The sequence below is a fragment of the Vombatus ursinus genome, unplaced genomic scaffold, assembly GCF_900497805.2.
Source record: "Vombatus ursinus unplaced genomic scaffold, bare-nosed wombat genome assembly UNPS02004363.1, whole genome shotgun sequence".
Lineage (NCBI taxonomy): Eukaryota > Metazoa > Chordata > Mammalia > Diprotodontia > Vombatidae > Vombatus > Vombatus ursinus.
Genome location: NW_020944141.1, coordinates 4,176 through 29,133, shown reverse-complemented (window position 1 = coordinate 29,133; position 24,958 = coordinate 4,176). Strand labels below are relative to the sequence as shown.

Here is a 24,958-nt window from a genome sequence, read left to right as displayed (position 1 = left end):
AAGACTCATCTTCCTGAGTCCAAATCTGACCTCAGATACTTACTAGCTGTGTGACCCTGGGCAAGTCACTTAACCCTGTTTGCCTCAGTTTCCTCATCTGTAAAATGAGATGGAGGAGGAAATGGCAAACCACTCCAGAATCTCTGCCAAGAAAATCCCAAATGGGGTCACAAGGAGTCAGATACAACTGAAAAACGATTGAATGAAACATTCAGAAACAACTGAACGACAATACTGTTCACCAGACACTATACTAGGTGCTGGAGATAAAAAACAAAAATGAAATGGTCCCTGTCCTTGAGGAATTTATATAAAGAGAAATAATACATAATTAAATAATATGTAAAGAGAAATAATTACCTAATAATAATATGTGATACGTAAATAATACATAATGTAATAGAGAAATAATACGTAATTAAAGATAGATGGAACCAGAGAGTGAAGGGCTTTAAATGCTAAATGGATGAATTTCTATTTTATTCTGGAGGCAGTTGGGAGATATTGAAGCTTCTTGAACGGGGGGATAACAAGGTCAGACCTATGCCCATCAACTAGGCGTCTTTGTGGAAGATGTGTTGGAGAGGGGAGAGACTGCATACAGCACAGACCAGTTTGGAGTCTATTGCGTTAGTCTAGGTCTGAGATGATGAGGGTCTGAACTGGGGGGTGGCTGAGAGCAGAGAGCAAGGGATGGACAAAAGAGACGTCTAGGAGGTAAAATAGACAAGGACCAGGATGCTGTTGGGGTGTGAGGGAAGAGAGTAAGGGAGCAAAGAGAGCAGAGGATGATTCTAAGACGGTGCTGGAGGTGGCTGGAGGTGACTGGAGGAGAATGGTGGGACCGAGTGTCCTGGGCATGTCCTTTCTCGAGGCTTCTGAACCATATGGAGATGGGAGGAGCCCCTACTTATCTCTTTGGGGCTTTCTTCTGGGAGTTCTTTTTTTATGCTCTGGAGAGAATATGAGGACTCCTTATCTCTTCTCTTTCTTCATTTACTTCCCCTCCAGATCCAGAAGGCAAAGAAAATCCCCACTCATATAAACCCCTTAGTTAGTGCAAGAGGATTCAGTCCCTCGTTCAGGCCTGTGTTACAGGACCTGACCCTGCACTATGGGAATGAGGGGCTTAGGGGAGGTAAGGGCGCATTTAGGGTTATGACCATAACTGTATAATCTCATGTGTTTGTTTCCTGATTTGGGGGCAAAGGGGCCAGGCCAGACCGAGGAGGGGACCCACCCTGCGGGCTCCAGGCACTTTCCAAGAGTAAAAGTTCTGAAGGAGATTTTGCCAAATGCTCTTAGCCTGGTGTTCTCGCTTGGCCCCAGTGGAGATGCTCCAGGCCAAGAGCAGGAGGCCCGGAATGACCCCATTGCCTAACTCTCTGCTCCAGCTACTGAGTCCTAGATGTGGCCTCCCACAGGAGGCTGACTCACTTTCATCCCAGCAGCCTCGGCCTTCACACTCATGGCAGGAAGGAGGTGGTGAACAACAGAGACAGGCAGGACTTGGTATAGATAGTTACCAAGAAGAGATCTGGCAGCCGACGCCGTTGAATGTGTAGCTGTTGGCCAGGGGTGGCCTGTCCTGAGATAGAGTCTCTTATAAAAGGGACTCACAAAAAAAGGTCACCCAGTTTGAGCAGAATCTCAGCATAAAGACAGGGGAGGGAGTAGGTAACATCTAGAGGTCAACATCTGTTAGCCATGAAAACACCTTGTTTGCCATGAATTCAAATTATTTTTTGTACTTGAAAGGAATAAAAGATTTAAGACTGGTGGGCTTTCAAAACAATTTCCTAATCTGGACTGACTTTCCCCCCACCAGCTTGCTGAATGAATGAAACCAAATCAATCAATCAATCAAACAAGTACAATCAATTAAGCACCTACTATGTGCCAGACACTGCTAGGTTCTGAGGATACAAAGCAAAGTAAAGACAGTTCCTCTCCCCAAGGAACTCACACAGAGTTGGGGGAGACAATATGCAAAGAACTATCTATAAACTAGATATATATAGGATAAATTGGAGGGAACCTCAACCTCCAGGGGGAAGAACAAAGATTGAGAAGGACTGAGAAAGACATTTTGGAGAAGGTGGGATTTTAGCTGGGACTCAAAGGAAGTCAGGGAAGGCAGGAGGTAGAGATGAGAAGGGAGAAAGCTCCAGGCATTGGGGCCAGTCAGTGAAAATACTCTGAATCAGGAGATAAGGTGTCTTGTTCAAGAAACAGCCAAGAATACAGCATCACTGGATCCATAGAGCTTGAGAAGGGGAATAAGGTGTAAGAAGAGTGGACAGATACAAAGGGACCGGTGATGAAGGGCTTTAAAAGCCAAACAAATATTTGATCCTGGGGGTGGGGGGGGTGGGGAGGAGTGATATGGTCAAATGTGTCCTTTACCATAATAGGTAATACTCTTTGAAATACCTATGGTAATGATAAAAGTAACCTTTGGTTGTTTGGGTCCAGATCTATTATATCATTGCTGTACACAACTTCCTGAATAGAAAAATTCCTCTATTAATAAAGTTAGGCAACCTCCCTGTAATTCATAGTTTTACCTTTATTTTTTTGGCTAGGCAATGGGGTTAAGTGACTTGCCCAGGGTCACACAGCTGGTGAGTGTTCTGTGTCTGAGGCTGGATTTGAACTCAGGTCTTCCTGATTCCAGGGCCAGAGCTCCATCCACTGCACCACCTAGTTGTCTCCAATTTGTAGTTTTAAAGGCTTACCTAGGGCACTGAGAGATTGAGTGACTCGCTCATTTTCCCATAGCTATTCTTTGTCCAAAGTAGGCTTTGAATTCAGGTCTTCCTGAGTCCAAGGCTGGTCCTCTAACCACTAAACTGCTTTTCGCATCATGACAATTGACACTGGGATATAGCCCTTTAAGATCTGCAAAAGTTCACAGACATTATCTACAGCGATCTTCCCAGCAGTCCCGAGAAGTAGGTGTTTTTATCCCCATTTTCAGATGAAGAAACTGAGGCTTACAGAAATCCAGTTATTTGTTCCTGGTCATACATGGGTATGGGAAGCAGAATTTGAACTGAGGTCTTCCTGACTCCACAACCAGCACTCTGTCCACTAAGCTGAATTGCCTCCAGGTCCTTCCCCAACACATGCTAGGTTCCCTGGTCTCACCAGCACAGTCCCTTTCCCCAGATGTAGGTCACCTGTTCCCCCCTTAGTAACAGCTGTCCCAAGTCGGGGCTGGAGAATGTTTGTCAGCTGGTATCCAATGTTCTGGGAATGACCCTGACCTTACGTTACTGAAGCTGGTCCTCAGATGGCAGGTCTGTTGAGGGTCTGTCCCAGAAGCCTTTCCAGCTAGGGATCCCCAGTGAGAGCCTGGCCTTTGCTGATGCAGTCACGAAGGGCCCGAGGTCACCCCCTGGTTCTAAAAAAGATGTGGGAAGTACTGGCTTTGAAGTCATAGGCTCTGGATTCAAATCCTGGCCCTGTCACTTTCTGCCTCTGTGACCTTGTGCGAGTCACTTCAAATCACCAGCGATCTCAGCTGGGGTCAGGAGAGGTCCAGGGTAGGTTTGGCAAGCAGAGAGGGAGATGGAAAGGTTGTAGGCAGAGGAGGCAATGCTAGGTTGGGTGGGGGCAGAGTTTCTGCCAAGTCACCCCCACCTAAGGCCCGGCAAAAAGTGGTCGATTCCATCAGACTTGGGAGTCCCAAAGAGGGAACTACGTTTTTCCATCACGCTGGGAGCTCTCTGAAGGAAGAGACTGAGGCCTCAGTTTCCACATACATAAAAGGATGTGATGGGAATAGACGAATGCTAAAGCTGTTTCCAGTTCTAAATCCTTTGTTCTCTGGAGGACAACAATAAAGTTCTATACCGCTCTATGAGCCACTAGTTGGCAATGCATGGAGTGCCAGGCTTGGAGTCAGGAAGACTCATCTTCCTGAGTTCAAACCTGGCCTCAGATACTAGCTGTGTGACCCTGGACAAGTCACTTCACCCTGTCTGCCTCGGTTTATCTGTAAAATGAACTGGAGAAGGAAATGGCAAACCACTCTAGTATCTTTGCCAAGAAAACCCCAAATGGGGTCATGGAGAATTGGAAATGACTGAAAAAGAAAAAAAGAAAACATATCACTCTATGGTTTACCAATCCTTTTCATCACAATGACTCTATGAGGGAGATAGTACAATTATTAGGCCCATCTCTTCTATAAGAAAACTGAGGCCAAATGACTTGACTATGGCTGGGCAGCTAGTAAATGAACCTGGTCTTGAACCCAAGAATCAAGCTCTCTTTCCATGATGCCCTACTAGAGAATGTAAAGAAGTCATGAGGGGCAGCTAGGTGGTGCAATGGATAGAGCTCCAGCCTCGGAGTCAGGAGGACCTACGTTCAAATCCAGCCTCAGATACTTGACCCTTACTAGCTGTGTGACCCTGGGCAAGTCACTTAACCCTGATTGCCTCACCAAAAAAAAAAGAAGTAATGACATGATTTTTGAAAATTTCAAAGCTCATCTTAATAAGGACATTTAGCCTTTTTGTATCCAGTGAGCCATTGCAGGTGATGTCCCTTGCTCTCTCTGCAGGTGATGGAGGAAAGCTATTATGGAGACTATCTCAGGCACATCCTCAGTGGGAAGAGATCAAAAAGCAGGTAGAGTGTCTATACCTTCCATCATCCCATCATCTCAGCTGGGATCACGAGAAGTGAGAGTGGAGGAGCTGGGAGACGGGGTGACTCGGAGGGCTGTGCTAGCCTGAGGTGGGACAGAGCTTCTGTCCTGAGTGACTTAGGGTCTAGGATCTAACGAGGACGTTTCTACTTCGTTCAATTTGGGGTGAGTATATGGATTGGGGGGAGCCTGAAGAGAGGGCTGTATCTCCCCCATCATACCAAGAGCTCCCTGAAGGAAGGGACTGAGCCTCTTTTCTCTCTCTTCCCTGAGTGCCCAATGCAGAGCCTGGCACGTGGTCACCACTCCACCAGTACTACTGATCACCAGCAGTGTGGCCTGCCTGTCCCCTAGAATGACTTTTTTTTTTCAATGCATTTTGTGCCAAGCCATCCTTGTCTGTGTTTCTCATTTCCAGCTCCACGGTGACCAATCCAAGCTTTGCCTCCCGGGTCTTGTGCTGTTTCCTCCCTTACATCTACATTCCACAGCGAGGTACTGCATGTTTGGGGTGGGGGGTTAGCTGATGGTACCTGGAGGACTCTTGCTGGCTGATTTCCTCCCCACCCCCACTCTGCTTCCAGCCTCAAGAAGCCATCTGTTTTGGCTTTCTCAGAGAAGCCATCTGGGAATGAACTGCTGCCACGCTAGACATGGGCATTACCCATTCTTCCTTAATGGCTCCCCCAACCCTTCCCAACCGCCCCCTCCAAATCGTGGGGAGCTTCCTCCCACCCCCCATCTGATCTGAGTGTTGCTAATGCAGAAGGGAGGTCAACACAGGCAATTTAAATGGGGGGTGGTGGTGGCAGCACGGGGACTAAATGGTCATCCAGATTCTTAGTTTCTTTCCTTCTTTTACTTAGTCAACAAACATTTATGAAGTGTTTGCTGTATGCAAAGATCCATGGGAGATGATTAAGAGAGACAGTTTAGATAAGACATAGACCTAGGCTGGAGGTGCAGAAAAATCATTTACTGTATGAGTGTGTTTGTGTGTTGAGGGGAGGAAGGGGTGATCAAGGAAGACTTCCTGGAAGAGTTGGGCTTTCAACACTGAGCAGGATTTCAGCAGGTAAATGGGGAGAGGAATTGCAGGCCTAGGGAAGATGTAAAGATTCCTCAGTGGTTCTTGACTTTGAGCCTCAATTGTCCAGTCAGAGCAGAATAATAACACTGCCTTCACCAGAAGGGTGATGGGTTTATAAAGTGAGGGCTCATGGAAGGAAGGTCTCAAGATCTAGGAGATGTTCTAATGCTACTACCTTTCTCCTTTAGAGACTGATCAGTCTTGAAATAAGCTCCTCTCCCTCTGAAGGTCTTACACAGAATCCTTTCCAGCTCGGGAGCATGGGTCAGACCTTATGCTTCACTGATGTGGCCTTTAAGAATCCAAGGTCACATCCATGTCACTGTGAGACATTGGAGCAGGACTTCAGGTGAAAGGTGACTGGTTAAGGGTTAACATAAAGTATCAGAGAATCTAGATTTAAATCCTTTGTCTGCCATTTACTACCAATGTGACCTTGACAACTTACTTCCTCTCCTTAGGCTAAAGAATATGGACAGATTGATACAAGGGTTAGACCCTGGTACTAGAGAGACCAGAGGAGTGTATGGACACAACCTTTGGTCCCTAGGCTGAGCCTGTGTGATCAGTGGATGGGTAGACCTCTGGGAATACCAAGCAGGTTCTGATCACTCTGCCCTTCCCTTTGGGTCTGCAGGTTTCCGGCTTCCCCTGAAACTCATCCTTTCAGCCACCTTGGCAGCGATCACAATTTACCAGGTACACCCCCTGCTCTCCCACCTTTATACTGTCTTCTCATCTGGACCCCTTGTCCTCACCACCCCCATCCAATTTCATCACTCTACAAGGAGTCACCCCCACCCCCCATTCCCTAAGGAGAAGATTTTCTCCAGGTGGAAAGCAGCATGCATGGAGATCAGTCAGTACAAATTTTTACGACATCAATAACAAGGATTGATTCCCCTGGGCACCATGACCTGAGTTCATTCAGCTGTTTTGCCATCATAAACTCAAACTCAAACAATCACAGAATCTCAGAGTTAGGCTCCAACTCATAACTGACCAAAAATTCTGCCTCCAGGGGTGGGGAACCTGTGGCCCTCTAGGTCCTCAAGTGTGGCCCTTTGAATCCAAACTTCACAGAATGCAGGTTCCCCACTCCTGAACACCATCCCTGAGAAGTGGTCCTTCAGACTTTGGGTGATGACCTACAATGAGGGCAGAGCAACTATATCTTAAACAGTGCATTCAGCTTGGGGTGAGTAGGGTTTGAGCAGGAACAGGACAACCACTTGTGGAGCATGTTAAAGTGGGGACTCCTGTAGAGTTTGGGGGCCACTGCGCTTCCTCTCAACACTCAGATCCTGTGATTGTTATTTTTGTTAGGTTTAGCTTAAATCTGTCTTTTTGTAGCATCTGCCCTTTGATCACAGTTCTGCCTTCTAGGGCCATACAGAGCCAATTTCTGCCATGTGAGATGATATTTGTAAAGTGCTTAACATGTTGCCTGGCACATAGTAGGTACTTAATTCCCTTCCCTCATGACAGCCCTTCAAATACTTGAAGACACCTATGCAGCAGATAGAATGTTGGGCTTGGAGTCAGAAAGATCTGAATCCAAATCCTATCTCAGACCCTCTGGGCAAGACAAAGTCTTTCTCAGCCTCAGTTTCCTCATCTCTAAAATGAGGATAATTATAGCTCCTACCTCTCAGGGTTATTGTGAGGAGCAAATGAGATCACCTACATGAACCTTAAAGTTATAAAATACTAGGAAGTTACCATAAGCCTCTTGAGACTTCTCTTTTCCAGTCTAAACATCCCTTATTCCATCAATAGAGCCCCCATGGCATGGTCTCAAGGCCTTTCATTATGCTGTTTGCCCTCCAGCTCGTTAATGTTCATCCTAAAATATGGTGCCCAGCACTGAACATACTCTAGGTATGGTCTAACCAGGGCAGAGTGCACAGGAACCATCACCTCCCTCACCAGAAGCTTCCTAATTGTTCCTTAATCACTGGCAGGGAGTTATCTTCTGCTCCCCTTACCCCAGGGGAGGAGAGGAAAAAGGACTCACAAAAATCATATCACAATTCGTGTACATCTACTACAAAGAAAGAACAATTCGTCCCGGCACCTAGTTCACCCCCACAACAGACAGGCACTTTTCCCTAAATAGAGTTTACAATCAGAGCCTTCTAATCTGGATTTTCTGAGGTCCAGATGGCCAGCGTGAAGAAGTGAACAGTCGGCGGGTGTTAATGCTTTCAAATACTTGCAGTGATCTCCTCCGAGGATAAAAAATTGCTTTCTGGTAGAAAGATATACTGTATTTGGGGACCAACTTTCATGAACAGAGGAAACCTTCTGATTTATCAATGGTTAATGATCAGCAGATTCTCCTTTTTTAATTCTAGCTAACAGTATAGAGATCAACTTCTGGTTAGCCCAGAGACGATCACCGATCATATGCTAGTGGGGTTTGAATTAATGAGCTTTGACCATCCCATGAGCCTCTTGCTATACAAAATCCTAGACCAAGATAATGTTGTCATTGCTTGCCAGGAGGCCCTGCTGTTCCTGGTGGCTTTTGTCCCCATCCTCCAGAAGGCCAGAGCAGGAATCACAGAAGAGGTCACCTACCTGCTGGCTGGCTTTGGGCTGGTCCTCTCAGAAGACAAGTTGGAAGTGATAGAGCTGGTGAAATACTACCTATGGGCTTTAGAAGGTGAGGTTACTGGGAAATTCCAAATGTGATGCTTAAGGTTGAGAGGGGAATCAGGGATTATCTCATTCATTCTCTTGTCTCAAGATGGGGCTGCGCTTGCATGCAGCACCGTCATGGGGACAATGGCCCTTCAGTTTTCAAAGACCACCGGGGAAGGTCTCCTACTCTCCCTCCCTCACCCCTTCCAATGGCATTGACTCACTCACCCAATGGAGCATGTGTCTAAGGGATCAGGACCTGCTGTTTGCCCTGGAGCCAACCAAGGAAAAGCCTGTTCCTCAATGTGGGATTCTGTAGTACTCATCCCTCCCTCCCTATGCTTTTCCCCCCTAAATGGCCTTCCCACCTAGCCTCTTTCCACTTGTCCAGCCTCCTGCCTCACCCTGAATCCCTTGGGTTTTAGGAAGGTAGTGAGAATGGAGCTTGGCAGGCATGGCATTAGATGTAGCACAGATGGCATCTTTTAGAGGACAAGGGAGATTTCCCCTGGTATTCTCCCATAGAGCTAGAACTATGGCAAAGAGAAGACACAAGTGGATGCTGACGTCACCAGCACTTCTGTTAGGGTATTCAGAGGAACCAGGAAGTGGGAACGAAGCTAACATGTCTTGGATAAGCAGTTGGCTATGGTGAGAATGAGTGGCATTGGATGTAGATAAAAATGTCTGGACCAATTATATATATAGAAGGAGGAACACAGCTATGGCTGCCAGTGTTGGAGGGCCTGGGTCTCTCTCCCCTTATGTCTTTATTGTGCAGTATTCACAGCTGACTCTTTTGGTCTTGGGTTAAGGATTGTGCTCCTCTAGAGTAAGTGATGATGTAACTCTGTTCCAGAACTGGCCTCAAGCTACCTAGCTGAACTCTCCAGAGAAGGGATGCCTAAGGGCAGGCATCACCTATCTGGCAGTAGGGGAGAAAAGAAGACAAGCCTTATGATCCAAGTATTAGGGACCAACATTCAATGATAACCCCACAAGAGGGGGGAGGTGCTCAAGTTCATGGTGCCACACCACAGATGGCATGTGCGCTGGGATGCCAGCTTGTGCTACAACAGAGCAGATGGGATTTCATCTTAGTCACGTGATTTGTGGGGGCTTGGGACAGGAGGAGAGACCCTCCCATAGCCTAACTGGAGGATCCCATAGCCATTGGTTATTGTCCCTGTTCTCTGCAGTTAACGGCTTCCCTTGTATCCAGTGATGTGTTTTTACTAATGCAGATAGGAATAGAGTGAATTTCTTGTGTTGTAAAGATTCTTTCTCTCCACTATTAATCCCAGCCCCCCTCAAAAATCTCCTTCCCCTCCCAGAGGCTGCATCGCTTCTTCTCTTCTCCCTTTCTCTCATCCTCCTCTCTGGTTTCCTGCCCTTTCTCCTGAGCTGGCACACGACAGGTATTAATGCTAATCCGCAGTTTTCTAGCAGGTGCATCAATCTATGGGGCCAGGGCTTGGGATTACACTCAGGCTCATCCTTTAGAGATACACCATTGCTACAGACCAAGTGTCCAAGGCAGGGAAGAACAATCATTAGGTAAACTGCTTCTGGGTCCATTGTCAAGGTTGGTTAGTTGTGATCAGTTTATCCCACTCCAAAGTGAAACCTCTCCTTCTCCTCACCTCTGTAGAAGAGAGAAAGGGAAGAACCGGCCCAAGCAAAGGGTCTAGTGAGGAGCTCAGATTCCCAAGGGACTTGATTCCTTCCAAGAACTCTCTCAGTATAACCCCACCCATTTGCCAAGAGAGTCTCCTCTGCTGTAAGCAAACCTTGCTAGCCTTTCAGCTCTCATAGCCCTGAGGCTTTGGTGTTTCAGCCAGGTTGGCTCCTTGGGATCAAAGACCAACAGTATTCAGATTGCTGGTCATCCGTCCCATTTCTTCCACTGCCACCATTCCCCTGGGCGTCCTGGCTCCAGCATCCATTCCTAGCATCCGTGTTCTCTTCCCCCCTTTGCAAACAGACCAGACCACTAGTAGTTCATTCACAAGGTTTATTCACAAAGGAAATGACGTATAAATTCAGACATAATCTAGAAATCTAAGACAATCAGAGGTACATGGAAAAGAATGATCCTATAGTACTGACCTGTCCTGAATCTATAGTACTAACCTGTTCTGAACAGGTAGCTAAAAATTCCCTGAGCCCTCAGCCCTCTTTCAATCCCCATGATTCTCTAGACTTAACTTAGATATCTTCTTCTCATGAGACACAAAATGAAAATGACTCTTCTTCAGAACACTCTTCATTCCTTTGGGATTGGTCACTCCGGATGCTCAAAAATAGTTTGTTTTTGCATTTCATAATGCCAGGCCAACTTTCAGCCAATTAGGAATCCTTTTAGTGACTGGAAAACTTTTGGACATCCCCACCCACACATTCCTGTTTACCTGCTACCCCTCAGTAGTTTCCCCAAAGAAGACAGTTCAAATGACGTGCAACTTTGAGTTAAAGTCAGTCTATAAACCCAGGTTCTTCCAGACAGCCCTCAAGGAACCCTGAGGACACCTGCCCTTCTTTACAAACACTTATGGTCTGTCTCAATCATTTGACATTTAGCATGTCTGGCCTGGAAGTGCTGATTATAATTTCTTGTGAGTTTTCTCTCCCATGCTAGACTGAACTTCTGAAGGGCAGAAACTATGACTTATTCCTCTTAGAGTTCTCCGTAGCACCTACAAAAATGCTTTGTATAGAATGGGGAGTGGACCTATGTTTTCACTGACAAAGCGAATGCCAGGGTGAGGAGATTTCCGTAATAATGAAGGTTGACATCTTCTTTGCAACGTGTAGGTAGTTGCCAAGAGAACTGAGAGGTCATGTGTCATGACCCAAGTCTTTCTCAAGGTTTCGAGACCTTTCTCTATCCACTATGCTACAGTGACTTGCCTTGTAACATAGTAACAAATATTTATTGTGCTTAATATATAGATATATACCCAGATGTGTGTGCGTGCACACACAGACATGCACACATATTTGGGTATATATTCATTTATTAAGCACAAATATATAGTCTGTGTTTGTGTATGCAAGCATATGTATATAAATATATGGATATAGGTGATATAGATAACTAGGATAAATATACATATAAATTTAGGTACTTATAGATAATATAGATATATATAGACAGATAGATATAGGTGAATCTGTAAACAGATTAGATACATATAGATAAGGTACATTTTTAGCTAACATTTTCTGCCTATAATTAAAGCATGGGGGCTTCAATAAATGGCTTTTATTAATAACAAACTTGAAAAATGTGCATTCTCCCCTGTTGAAAATATTAAATAGTGTTTCATCTTTAGCCATCCCTTCGCTGGGTCCCCCTTCTTCCCATTCTCTGTTTCTTTTTCTCTGTTCCTCTCATTTCCCATCTCTGTCCCTTCCTCTCTTTCTCAGAAACATTGACTGAAACATTTCAAGACCCTGGACTTCCCAGGCAGGGAAATTCCTTCCGCTGATACAGATGGTGGCCCTTTTGACTTAATTGCTGGTCTTTAAGGGTTGTCATGCCTCACCTTGCAACCACACTGAGGAGGAGAAGTTTCTCCAAATTTAGGTGGGTGGGCCTATCCCCAGAGTCCATCCTTGAAGTCCCTCTGGCGTCACAGGCACCTGCTCCAGGTTGTACTTGGTGTTGGCTGGGCATTTGAGAACCAAGGTCACCTCAATACTGAGATGATCCATTGTATTAATGGAGGACAAAATGTATATGACATATAAATGATACAGACGTGTAAGCATCATGTATATTCTAAAAGGTGTTGTCTGCATAAGAGACTTGACTGCCCATCTTTATGTAGGGAGAGCAGTGACAAATAGTTGTATAGGTTTAGATTTGAAAAATGTCTGTAAGGTTCAGTTTTCTGGGGGGTGGGGGAGGAGGCTTGTTTGTTTGATTGTTACAACATCTTTCTAAGTTGTTTGGCTTAGCCAGACGCTAGAATGCATTGGCATTATTTGAGCATATGCCGATGGACAACCGACGCAGAGTGTCCTAGGATGGGGAAGCCGGGCATTTCATTAGTATAATCCACAGACTGGATCCATATACTGGCAGTTGAGAGTTGATGGTGTTTCTGATAATGGTCATCCCTAAACAAGGGACACCAAGCCTATGGCAGCCGTGCCTGCTAAGGACTTGTGCCAGAGAGAAAGCCTAGCTCAGTGGCTTCGGGAGGTGTCACTCAGGTCACTGTCCTTTTGGTTCTGGCTGCTGACTCTCAGGCCCATTCTTTTTCCAGTGTGCTATGTCTCTGCCCTGGTCCTGTCCTGCTTGCTTACCTTCCTCATGCTGACAAGGTCAATGGTGACACACAGGTGAGTGTGGTATGGAGTAGGGAGAGGGAAGGGCAGGATCTAATTGGCCCATGTTACTGGCCCAAGGGAATGAGTGGTGTTTGACCTCCTGAGAGCTTAGAGGGAGGGGTGGGACAAGGGGAAAAGGGATGAACATGGAGGCACAGGACTGGAGTGTGAATCTCTATCACTTACTGCCTGTGTGAGTCACTTAAACCTTTTTGTGCCTCAGTTTCTTCATCTGTAAAAATGAAGAGATTGGACTAAATGATCTCTAATTCCCTTCCAATTCTAAATCTATGATCTCATAATGCTGATAAGAACAGGAACTTAACAAGATAAATTGGAAATAATCACAGAGGGAAGGCATTGGTATGAAGCGGGATCAGGGGGACTTCCTAGAAAAGGCGGGTTGGTGAATTTTAGGAAGGATTTGAATACAGAGAGTGTTAAGAGATTAGAAGCTGAAGGGCAGGGAAGGGAGGAGAAGAGAATGAGTAAAATGCACAGAGTATAAAAAAGGCATGGCAGGTAGAGGGATCAGTGAGGTAGAGCTGTAACTAGGGTGAGCAACAGGGGCTTTTTCCTAGGGTGTGGAAATGTATAGGGCACAAAACTTTAATACATGAACTCATTCAACACTATATAGTCTACTGTAATAACTAATTTCCCCTCCCATTCAATTGAATTTGTTTTAATTACTTCTGGTATTAATTACATATCAAAATTTATAAAGCTTTATTATATTTATATTATATTTATTTATATCATACTTATATTATTAAATAGAATATATTATATTATATTTATATTATATTTAATGGTAGGTTTTGTTGCTTGCCCCAGGTGCCACTACTGGTAATTATTACTCTACAGTGAGGATATCAATCTGGCTGGAATGAAGAGTGCAGGCGTAGAGGGAGGGGAGGTTGGAGAGGTAGATCAAGGCCAGATTGTAGAGGGCCTTGAATGTCAGACAAAATAACTGAGACTTGATTTGGACTTTAGAGAAGAGTGGCAGCTAAGTATGTATTAGGAAGGTTACTGTGTCTACATGCACAGGATGGATTACGGGGTGAAGACTGAGGCAGAAGACTTCGTTGGAGCTACAGAAAACATGCCAGTTCTGGTTAGCCTCTTAGAATTAATGACCCATAGGATTCGATCTGATTTTCTTCCTCCTCCTTGGCCTAGACCCTCTGACTTCTGTCCGAGAGCCCGAGGTGTAATCAGGAAGAGGCAATTAGGACCTTATTTCTAAGGTGCTGAAACTTTGAGGGCCCTGACATTATCTGTGCTCCTTCAGAAGGTAGAAACACCTGAATTCAGTTGTAGTTTACTGGAATAATTGGTTAAAATAGACAGGTAGGATGGAGGGTTTCCTCCCCTGGAAGGGATGACCCAGGGGAGCTCCTCTCTGGCCTGCCCCTTCCCTTTCTTTCCTCCGGGGGTAGCTGAGGTCTCCAACCAGGGGCCTTTGTGTCCCGAGGTCTCCCTGCAAAGATTTTTCTCCTTCCCCACTTAATCGAATTGTCTTTTAAGAGTTTATTTGAGGGTACTAAAATTACTGGAAACAACTTTGCTCAGATCTTTCCCATTTATGAAGGGGAAGTGTGCTACAGTGGGAAGAACACTAGGCTTAGAGTCAGAAGCCTTGGGTTCAAGTCTCAGTTCTGCTACTAACTAGCCCAGTATAGCTCACCTCAATGTCCATATCTGTAAGTGAGAGTAATCATAACTTTTAAGGGCAGCTAGTCCATAGACCACTGGGACTAGAGTCAGGAAGGCCTGAAATTGAACTCTACCTGAGACACTCTCTGGGCACGTCACTTAACCTCTGTTTGCCTCAGTTTCTCCATCTGTGAAATGGGGATGATAATTGTGCCTGCCTCAGTTTTGTTGTGGGGATTGGATAAAAACAGAAGGCCCTCATCGCCTCAGCCTCATTCCTGGACGTTTGGTACAGGTTGGTCTCCCTGCCTCCTTGCCTCCTCCGCCTTCCACACAGATATCAAATGGACCTTCCTAAAGCACAAGTCTGACCATGTCACCACCCCCTATTCAATAAACCCCAGTGGCACCCTATCACTTCCAGGAGCAAATAAAATTCTGTGTGGCATTCAGCACCCTTGACTACCTGGGTCCTTGCTAGACTTCGAGTGTTTTAATACCTCCGGAATGCTCCGGAATCCAGGGACATCAGCCCCCTCCCTGGTCCTCCTTGTCTTGACTCTTCCTTATCTCCCCCTCTCCCATGCCTGGAATCCTCTCCATCCTCATCTCCTCCTCCCAGCTTCCTTCCCTCCTTCAGTTCTCATCTAAAGTCCTATTTTCTACAGGAAGCCTTTCCTGATCCGCCTTAATGCTAGCACCTTCCCCTGGGATTATTTCCAATTTTTCCTGCACGTGTCTTGCAAACATTGTTGTTTGCACATTGTGTCCCTCATGGGATTGTGGGCTCCTTGAGGGTAGGGATTGTTTCTGCCTTTCTTTATATCCCTATACCTTAGCTCAATGCTTGACAAATAGTAGGTGCTTAATGATTGCTTGTTGACCCAGCTTGTCATCTGTAAAGCACTTTGCAAACTTCAAAGCACCATACAAATGCCTGATATTGCTGCCACCGCTGCCTCCCTCACAATACTACTGGGAGAAAAACAATTGTACAGAGCAAAGCGCTATTTGAATATAACTGATTATTATTCATAGAGGCCACCACTGCTTCTTTGGGGATCCCAGGAGGGTGGCTTCCTGGGGGCAGGGTAAGGGGGTATCTGGGAGCTCAGCGGAGGCGGTGGGCAGGACCCAGAATTAATACCCAGAAGTCCTCTCTTCTTACTGGTCGGTCAAAGAGTGGGTGGGCTGAGGCCCTCTCTTGCCCGCCTTTCCCTGCCTCCCCCCGACCAAGTCCCCAATCTCTCACCCCAACAGAGCTAACCTGAGGGCTCGGCATTGTGGTGTAGCTCTGGATGGAGGCCCCAAGCCACAGAGGCAGGGTGTGAATGCCACGGCCATCTTCTGCTGGATGAGCTTTTCGGGTTATCAAACGGCCTTCGTCTGCCTCGGTGAGCCTCCCCCTTCCTCCCTAGCCTTCAAGCCTTCAATCATCACCACGTTCTTTTCCTAGAAGAGGAAGAAGGGAGAGAGGTTCATTAGAGGCCCTATCCACTAGCCTTTTCACTTTCCCTCTCCCCATCCTGTGCCTAGCTCAGTGCTAAACTCCACTGCGGGTGTGAAGATGTTCCCTGTCCTTTGAATCTTACACGGATAATTAGAAAACTTACCCTACAAGGCAGTGTGGGCTAAGTGCCAAATAAGAAATAAAGGTAACAGGGCTACCAAATGCCAAAGGAGAGAGGACTCCGTGTAGGTGAGATTGATCATGGCAGGCTTCCTGAAGGAGGAGGGAGCAGAGCTTCAGGGCAAGCTGGGTGCAAGGGAGGGAGAAGGAATTTCAGGCAAGAGGGATGGTGGTTGCCAGGGAGGAGATGGAGGATCTTCACAGGTATGCATTGTCTTAGAAGGGGCCCATCTGATACTAGGACTTGGTGGATGGAAAACACCATGTGACAAGTCCAAGGGAGAGGAATATTTACCATGTGGGTCCAGCCACTATCCCCCTCCCTGAGCCCTAAGTTTAGCTTGTATGAAGCCCGAGGGCTGCCTGCAATGGAACTCAGAGTACCAATGGTGGCACTCAGAGTGCCAATAGTGGTAATGACGTATACTGGCTATATGGGCCTAGGAAAGTCACTTAACCTTTGGGTACTCCAGGCAATTCTATATTTTGCAGAAAAGATATGAACCTGTATTTATGGATAATGTTCCTCACTAAGTGCTTCATATACCAAGCAAATTACTGGTCCAGACCAAAATACATGGACATAGGCATATGCATTTATACATATAGAACCATATGGATTATATATGAATATACATTCTTAAAATGAGAGCCCTTTAAACAATACGTGTATGTTCTTATACCTGCAGCAAGTATGTTTTGGCTCCTTTCCCAAGGCCTGGCAGGCTACATCCCCTGCCTCCCCCTCACCCCTCAGGGTTATAGGCGAGGGGATATCTGTTTTCTCTACCAACTTTGGCTCAAGTCCCCACTGGCTTTGCTAGAGACCAGTCACTGGTGTCCCAGCTCCATGGCAGCTAGGTGGTACAGTGTATAGAGCAGGAAGATCTGCACTCAAATTTAGCCTCAGACACTTACTGGCTTTGTGACCTTGGGCAAGTCACTTCCCTTCTGCCTGCCTCAGTTAACTTGGCTGTAGAATGGGAATAACAATAGCACCTACCTTGAAAGATTGTTATGAGAATCCAAGAAGATAATATTTTTACAGCACTTAGCACCATGCCTGACCCATAGTAGGGACTATATAAATGCTTATTCCCTTTCCTTCCCCCCATTTAACCACTTAAAATCAATTAGCTTTTTGCAAAATGATATTTACTCCAAAGATATAGAAAGAACAAACATAGAAGCATTTCCTCCAACACCTCCAGGTCATGTATTACTTCACATCTGGGGGATTAATTTTGAAACTTAGCTCAGTTCCTATATAGCATGGATCCCACTAAGTTCATTCCAGATGTGTCATGACTTCCTGATGAATCCTCATCTCAGCTTCTGTTGGCCTAGGGAAAAGACTTTTGTTCCTTGGGGACTCATTAGTGGGTTGGCTGTAACACTCATCCTGGAACCCACGCTCCGGGGTACTTGAGTGCACTCAATATGAACTTTCCAACTCACTGAATTGTGCCACTCCACTCCCTTCGTTTAGAACAAGAGAAACAAAGGAAAAGGCCAAGGACCAAAGCCTCCTTTTCGGGTCCATGTGTAGCATTGGGGAAAAGATCCCAAGACTCTCTCACTCCCTGCCGTAGGTGAAAGAGTCACCCAGATTCCCCAGGAGCAAGTGAGGCAAAGGAGGTGGCAGCTGAGACTAGCAGGACAGTTCTAAGTTCCAGCCCCACAGCCAATTAGAAAAAAGGTCCTCTCAACCACGTAGTCACCCAGCCCATGCCAGTTACAGGATGTCTACGCATGCTCCTGTCTCTCCAAGGCACTTCTCTTACGCCCGATTCATCATGATTCTCCCAGAAGCGAGTGCTTGAGCAATCCTCTATGTGTGTACATATACATAGAGACAGAGAGAGAAAAACACTTCTTTTAACGGTATCTCATTTAAAATATATACAAATATGTGTACTTTTTAAAGGACTCTAATGTAAAATATGTTAGTATTTTATATCTTTTAAGGGATCTCATTCAAAAATTATATATTTTAAAAATATATATTTATATATTATACATATTATATATATTATATATTTATGACACTTTTAAAAATCTCATTTTAAATACATTTAAATACATTTACATTTACATATACATATAATATCTCACATTTTAAAGAGATCTCATTTTAAATATATTTGTATGTGTAATGCATACTCACCTTTTTAAAGGATCTCATTTTAAATAAATTAATATATTAATATATCAATAATATATAAATATATAATAATACAATACAATTATATGTATGAAAAAGTAACACCTTTGCGGGGAAGTTTGAAGAAGTTTAGGAAGGCAGCTACCAGAACATGTCACCACCCTGCATGTGTGTGTGGAGTTTAAAATGCTTAAAGTGCTCTCACGCTCTTTGCCTCTATGGAGGTGACTACTACCCCTAGAGGTGCCTGCTGCTGCTTTGGGTAGCCTGAAGAGGCAGAGAGGGAACACTGGGAGGAGGGTAGACAGGGAGGGCTCTCCTGATGAGAAAACCAAGGCCCAGAGAGAGGACCCAGCTTGCCCAGCGAGGCGGTGGCAGATGTGGGGACAGGGCTGGGCTTACTCCTGCCTTTTTCCTTTCTGCTGCACCTACCAGGAGCCCTGAGCGTGGCTTGGCATGACCGTCCTCCTATGCCTCGGTGGTCCCAGCACAGCTGACTCTGCCTCTTTTGCCCCCTTCAGGGCTCTTCCTTCAGCAGGTCATCTTCTTCCTTGGGTTCGTGGTTTTCACCTTTCTGGTCATCATACCCATCCTGTACGGCAGGAACCTCCTGCTCTTCTGGATGCTGGAGAGCATGTGGTGAGTGAGCAGACCAGACTGGGCTGGGCTGGGGACCCTGGGGAAGCCAGGTCTTTTGCAGCTCCTTGGCTTGGCCCCAAGATGGCCCCGCATGGCACCTTTCCATTGGCCTGCCCCAGCCCTGGCTTTATCACTGTGGCTCCTTTCCACACAGGCCCTTCTGGCTCACGCTGGTGCTGGCTGTGATCCTGCAGAACCTTGCTGCTCACTGGGCCTTCCTAGAGCATCACCATGGCCAGCAAGAGCTGACTAACAGGTGAGGAGGCCGCACTTCTCTCTCTCACTATCCCTGTCTCCCCCTTCCTCTCTCCTGCCTTTTTCTTTTCTGCTGCACCTACCAGGAGCCCTGAGTGTGGCTCGTCATGACCTGCCTCCCGTGCCTCTCTGTGCCTTTCTTGATTTATCTGTCCTTTCTCCTCTGACTCTCTCTCTCTCCCTGTCCCTCCCTCATGAACTCCTCTGTCTCTACGTCTCTCCCTCCTTCAGTCTGTTCCTTCTCCCTTTATCTTTGCCCCCCTCTCTGTTCCTCTGTGCTCACCTTCCTCTCCCTTTGTCTATTTCAACAATCTTTATCGACAAGAAACATCTGAAAAATAGACCTTTACAGAAAGAAAAAGAGAGACTGGAACAAAATTTATTATGTATCAGGTGAATAGAAAAAAAAAAAGACAAAAATGGTATCAGACAAAGCAAAGCTATCTGTCCTTTCTCCATCCCTTTCTCTGTGTCCTTCCCTCTCTCTGTCCTTCCCCTCCCTCAGTTTCTCCTTCTTTCCTTATCCCATTCTCTTTCCTTCTTCTTTCCTTATCCCATTTTTATCTGTCCCTTCCTTTTTATCCCTCCTTCTTTTCCTCTTTCTCTATCCTTCTCTCCCTTGTTCCCTCTGCCTCGCCTTTTAATTTTCCTTTCCTCCATCTCTCTCTCATTTTTTCTTTGCCTTTCCTTTCTTTTTCATTTTTTGGATAATAAAAATTATTATTATTTCTTATATTTGCATAGCACTCTAGAGTTTTATCGTGTGCTTTCATCTCTATTATTGAGTGGGTAGGGAAAAGTAGACTGAAGAAGGAGTTGAAAGACTTGGATTCTTGTGCTAGTCCTGTCACCAACTTACTGAGAGATCTTATGCAAGGCATTTCTCTTTTCTGGGCCTCAGTTGCCACATCTGGAAAATAGGAGGGTTCAGCTAGACGATCCCTAAGGACCCTTGTAGTCCTAAGGTTTTAGGACTATAGTGGTTTGCCCACAGAAGTTCCTAGGGGAGGTATAATTATTTTGATTTTACAGATAAGGAAACTGAGGCCAGAGAAGTTAAGTGGCTGAGCAGCTTGGCCTTGATGTAGACCTTGTGTGAACAGGGTTACATGAGGAGGGAATGGGTCTCCTGACTCCCGTTCCAAGCTTTATTCTCTCTCCCATTCCCATTCTTTGCTCTCTCAGAAAGCCCAGGGCTCGGACAGGAGGATCCTTATTTGTATCTAGAATTGGTGCCTGCTTCCATGATAGAATGGAAAGACAGTACCCCTTATTCAGGAATATCTTCTCCAGTTGTCATTCTTGGTGCCTGAAATGTCCCCATGAGCTTCATTTTGGGTTCGGCATTGTTCCCTCTCAGCTCCTTGATTACAATGGGAGAGAGTGGCTCATCTCCCACCCCAGTGAGGGTGGAGTTGTTAAATACTTTTTTTGTGACAGGGTCAGTTGGAGCATTCTAGGGCCCCAGGGGTGGAGGCCGGCATAGGATGTGCATACACACTTCTCTGTGGCTGCCATTTTGCTTTCCCGAGGGAAGGGAGGCAGGCCCTTTCTTCAGCTTTTCTCCTGTGTCCCCTCCCTATTAGGAAAGCTTTATATGCCATCACTTTCCTGCTCTTCCCCATTAATGTGCTGGTGGGCATCATAGTGGGCATTTGCCGGATGGTGATCTCCACCCTCTTCAACGTCATCCACTTCTGCCAGATGGACCTCAGCTTGCTCTGGCATGGTGTGGACACTTTGGACCCAGGTAAGGGCAGCCATGGGGATGAATCTGAGACCACTGGCTACCAAAGTGGGGGAGGGGCACTGAGCCTGGCAGAGAGGTTGGATGGGGTGGAGGGAAAGGAAGAGACCTGAACCTCCCACTGAGCCGAGTGCAGTTTTAAATAAATCCCTTCCCTTTCTGCAATTGTTTTCTCCTGCATGGACAGCCTGAAAGCCTAGTGAGCTTGTATGTCTGTGTGCGTTCCATGTGTGGGATGGGAAATGTGTACCCCTTGTCCGTGAGATGGCTTGTCTGAGCGCACACATTTTGTGTGGCTCATAGGATCATAAATTTCTAAAAGAACCTTAGTGACCATTACACCCAAGCACCAAAATTTACAAAGGAGGAAACTGAGTCATACAGAGGTTAAGCGACTTGCCTAGCATCACACAGCTAGCTGCTGTGTAAGGCAGGATTGGAATCCAGGTCTTCTGACTCCAAGTAAGTCCTCTGTTTACTATTCCATGCCGTTTGTGAAAGAATTAGCCTGTGTAAGTGGGCTGCAGAGAAGGCATCCTGTCTGTGCATATATATACTATATAGAGTTACTCACACTACATGTGAAAGGAGCCTGTGTGCATGCTTCATGTGTGCACACTGAGGGTGAGGCAATACTGTTGGTGATTGTTTGTGTGTGTGTGTGTGTGTGACAGTGACCAGAGCACTGGAGTCGGTGCCAGGAAGACCTGAGTTCAAATCCCACTTCAGGCATTTACTTTTTCTTTTCTTTTTCAGGCAATTGGGGTTAAGTGACTTGCCCATGGTCACACAGCTAGTAAGTGTCAAGTGTTTGGTCTGAGGCTGGATTTGAACTCAGTTCCTCCTGACTCCAGGGCCAGTGCTCTATCCACTGTGCCACCTAGCTGCTCTGCAGGCACTTACTAATTGGGTGATCTTGGGCAAGTTACTTGATCTGCCTCAGTTTCCTCATCTGTAAGATGGGCATAATAACAGCACCTACCTTGTACAGTTTTTGTGAGGGTAAAATGGGATCATATTCATTAAGTACTTTGTAAACCTGAGGGCACTATATAAATGCTAGCTATTGTGGTTATTATTAGGCACTCAGAGTACGTATATTCAATTGAATTCAATCCAATTTAACCAGCAGTAAGTGTGGTTTAATGGGGTCAAATCCCAGTTCTGTTGCTGTGGGATCTTGCTCAATGCACTTTATCTCCCTGGGCCTCTATTTCCTCATTTGTACTTTAAGGGGACTGGAGTAGAGGATCTTCAAGGTTCCTTTCAGTTGTAATTCTGTCATCATCATGAGCATCTTTCATGGTCAAGGCCTTATTCTAAGGGGACTGGGGGCAGGGCAGGGATCAGAGGAAGGATTAAAAAAAATCTTTTCCAAAAAAAGAAAATCCCTTCCCTCAAGGAAGTTACCTTCTGTTGGGTGGTACAGTTAAGTCAATACCAGGTGATCTGAGGAGGAAGAGGGCCATTAGCATGTGGGGGGATGGAGGAGCTCATGAACTAGGTGACTCAGGAGCTGACCTTGAAAGGAAGAGAAGTATTCTGAGAGAGCCAGAAGTGAGGAAGGCTTGGATAGGCAAGGGTGGATGGTGACCTAGGGGAAGGCACTAAGAAGGGAGGTGGAATTCCAGGTTCAGATAATACCTGGTTATCCAGGCTGCCTGGGTGAAAGGGAACCAATGCTAGAAAGGTAGCCTGGGGCCCAACTATAAAAGCTTTCAATTCCAAAGTTTGGGTTTTAGCCAATGAAGTTGTTTTTTTGTTTGTTTGTTTTGGCTAGGCAATGGGATTAAGTGACTTGCCCAGGGTCACACAGCTAGTAAGTGTCAAGTGGCTGAGACCAGATGTGAACTCAGGTCCTCCTGACTCCAAGGCGGAGCTCTGAACACTGTGTCACCTAGCTGCCCCGCCAGTGAAGTTTTCAGAGCAGAAGTGCGACATGGTCAAACTGTGCCTTGGGAGAATTATTTCAGCAGCTCTATGGGGAATGGATTGGCAAAGGGACATATAGGAGATAGAAAGACCATCTAGAAGGCTACTCCAGTAGACCCAGGTGAAAGGCTAAAGGGGCCCGGACTAGGGATGCTGGACATGTGGAACCCGCCTAGATGCAAGCACAAGGTGTTTGTGTGCGAGCCAGCCCATGTGTGTACAAGCTCCCTAGCCAGGCTTTTCATCCCTCTCTCAGGCTATCGCACTTACTGCTATTACTTGAAGATGGAGGTCAGCCAGTCACATCCGGCAATGAAAGCCTTTTGTTTCCTGCTCCTGCAATCACCTGGCTCTCGGGGATTGGCTGGAGCCCAAGCTGTTCTCAGACCAAGTGATGTAGAAGAAGGTGAGATGCTTCAGCCTGCTGGCTTCTCTGTCCCCAGCCTGGGAGGAGGGTGAGAGTTTCCCTGCTGCTTCCTGCCTCCCTCTGTTCCAAGGCTTCCTCCTTGGCCTCCGTCCTTCTGGGTTGTCTCACTGGCCGCTGAGCACTGGTTTGGAAGGATACTGTGGACGTCTGTCTGTGGCTGCAGGTTTCTCCCCTTCTTACTCTGGCCCTGGCTGCTTAGCTAGGGTTCCCGATGGTGAACCCTGACAGCGGGGAGGGAGACCCTCTCCTCTTCCATATTTCAGTTCACCTAAAGAATAAAATGTTCTGTGTGAGTCCTTACTGGCACAGATCCCAAAGGCACACACTGGAAATTCATCTGAGCTCTATGTTATGGGACTTCATAAGGGACAAGAAGTGTCTAAGCTGTCCATGAGTCAATCCCTCCTGCTTTCAGCAAGGATGTTCCTGTCTTGGGCTCTCTCTATCCCTAGTCTCCGGAAGCTTTGGGAGAAATGAGAGGTGGGTGTGTAAGGGAGGCAGGGGCCATGGAAGGGCTGGAATTAGGGGGAGTCAACATCGTTCACTGTGTTGTGGCGATCTGTCTCCTTCAGGGATCCATTTGCTGCAGACCAAGAACCCAGCCAGGAATACCACCAAATCTAAACAAAGTCGAGTCCGCTGGGGATTGGCTTATACCCTTACCCGCAATCCATCTCTCCTGGCCTTCCGGAAGAAAACTCTGGCCGGCCCTCTGGCCAATGGGAACCAGCCCAGCCCTCCCAACCCCTGATGGAACTGCAGAGGGAAAGAGGGAACCGCCCGTTTGTGTCTCTGTCCAGGGAGGTCCCTGGCAGGAGCCTCACTGACATTTTCCCTCTTTCCTCTCACTCCTTCCTCCTGGATTCTTCCCAAAGTCACTGCTTTGAAGTCCCTCCCGGGAGGAATGCATAACTCCTCCCACCTAGAGAGATTGTACAGAGAACAGCTCCTGAATGCTGATGGTACATCATCCGTCAGCTTTTGTTCGTTGTTAATTTGCTGTGACCCCTGGCAAATGTCAGCATCCTCAGCTTCCTAGAACGAATATGTATGCGTGTGTGTATGTATGTATACACACATGTATATACATACACATATATACATACCTACATTCATAGACACATACACACACACATGCACACATGCACACAGAGGAATCCCATCTCCAAGTCCCAGATGCCAAGGGAAATTAATCTTACTCCTGGGGTCCATCCCATTTCCTCTTCCATGGGACCATTACTACAGACAAAAATCCGTAATCTTCAAAACTCATTTCCCTATATTCTTCCATCTCATTCTTTCATTGATTCATTCATTCAACAAGGATTTATTAGACACCTACTAAGAGACAGTCAGTGTTGTGTTCTAGGGGTCCAAAGTTAAAAAACAGTTCCTGCTCTCAAAGAGATTATATTCTATTGAGGCAATTATACAATTTACACAGATAAGTACAAGAGGATCAGAATAGGGAGAGAGAAAGGTTAGAAAAGGTTTCCCTTGGGAGATGGCACCTGAGTTGAGCCTTGAAGGAAGTTTCTAAGATACTCCCCTCTCTGGGGTCACCTCTTTTCCTTCTGAGACCCAGCCCCAAACTAATTCTAGTGGGGCTTCTTTATTATCAAGGATAAAAGAGAAATACATGCCATCTCCAAATGCAGACTTAACTAAATATCCAGAAAGTGAGAGAGTGCCGTGCATGACTCATTGGAGAGTACCCAGAACTGAGCTCACATCTAAAGATTTTATCCGGGTTCTATTCCAGAAAGCC

The 24,958-nt window shown here is 46.1% G+C and overlaps 1 protein-coding gene across 1 annotated transcript in view; it reads left to right on the top strand.

The window, feature by feature from the left end:
* LOC114023083 (receptor for retinol uptake STRA6-like) overlaps nucleotides 1-23,941 on the top strand; it is a gene marked incomplete at its 5' end in the record, with an annotated part of 32,050 nt that extends 8,109 nt beyond the window's left edge. Inside the window, 11 exons of the mRNA XM_027835582.1 lie at nucleotides 4,574-4,641; nucleotides 5,079-5,155; nucleotides 6,388-6,449; nucleotides 8,256-8,418; nucleotides 12,671-12,746; nucleotides 15,657-15,790; nucleotides 18,712-18,829; nucleotides 18,984-19,085; nucleotides 20,671-20,834; nucleotides 23,020-23,169; nucleotides 23,763-23,941. Of these exons, the coding sequence (XP_027691383.1) occupies nucleotides 4,574-4,641; nucleotides 5,079-5,155; nucleotides 6,388-6,449; nucleotides 8,256-8,418; nucleotides 12,671-12,746; nucleotides 15,657-15,790; nucleotides 18,712-18,829; nucleotides 18,984-19,085; nucleotides 20,671-20,834; nucleotides 23,020-23,169; nucleotides 23,763-23,941 (1,293 nt within the window). The remainder of the gene's footprint in view (nucleotides 1-4,573; nucleotides 4,642-5,078; nucleotides 5,156-6,387; nucleotides 6,450-8,255; nucleotides 8,419-12,670; nucleotides 12,747-15,656; nucleotides 15,791-18,711; nucleotides 18,830-18,983; nucleotides 19,086-20,670; nucleotides 20,835-23,019; nucleotides 23,170-23,762) is intronic.
* Nucleotides 23,942-24,958: the final 1,017 nt, after the last annotated feature.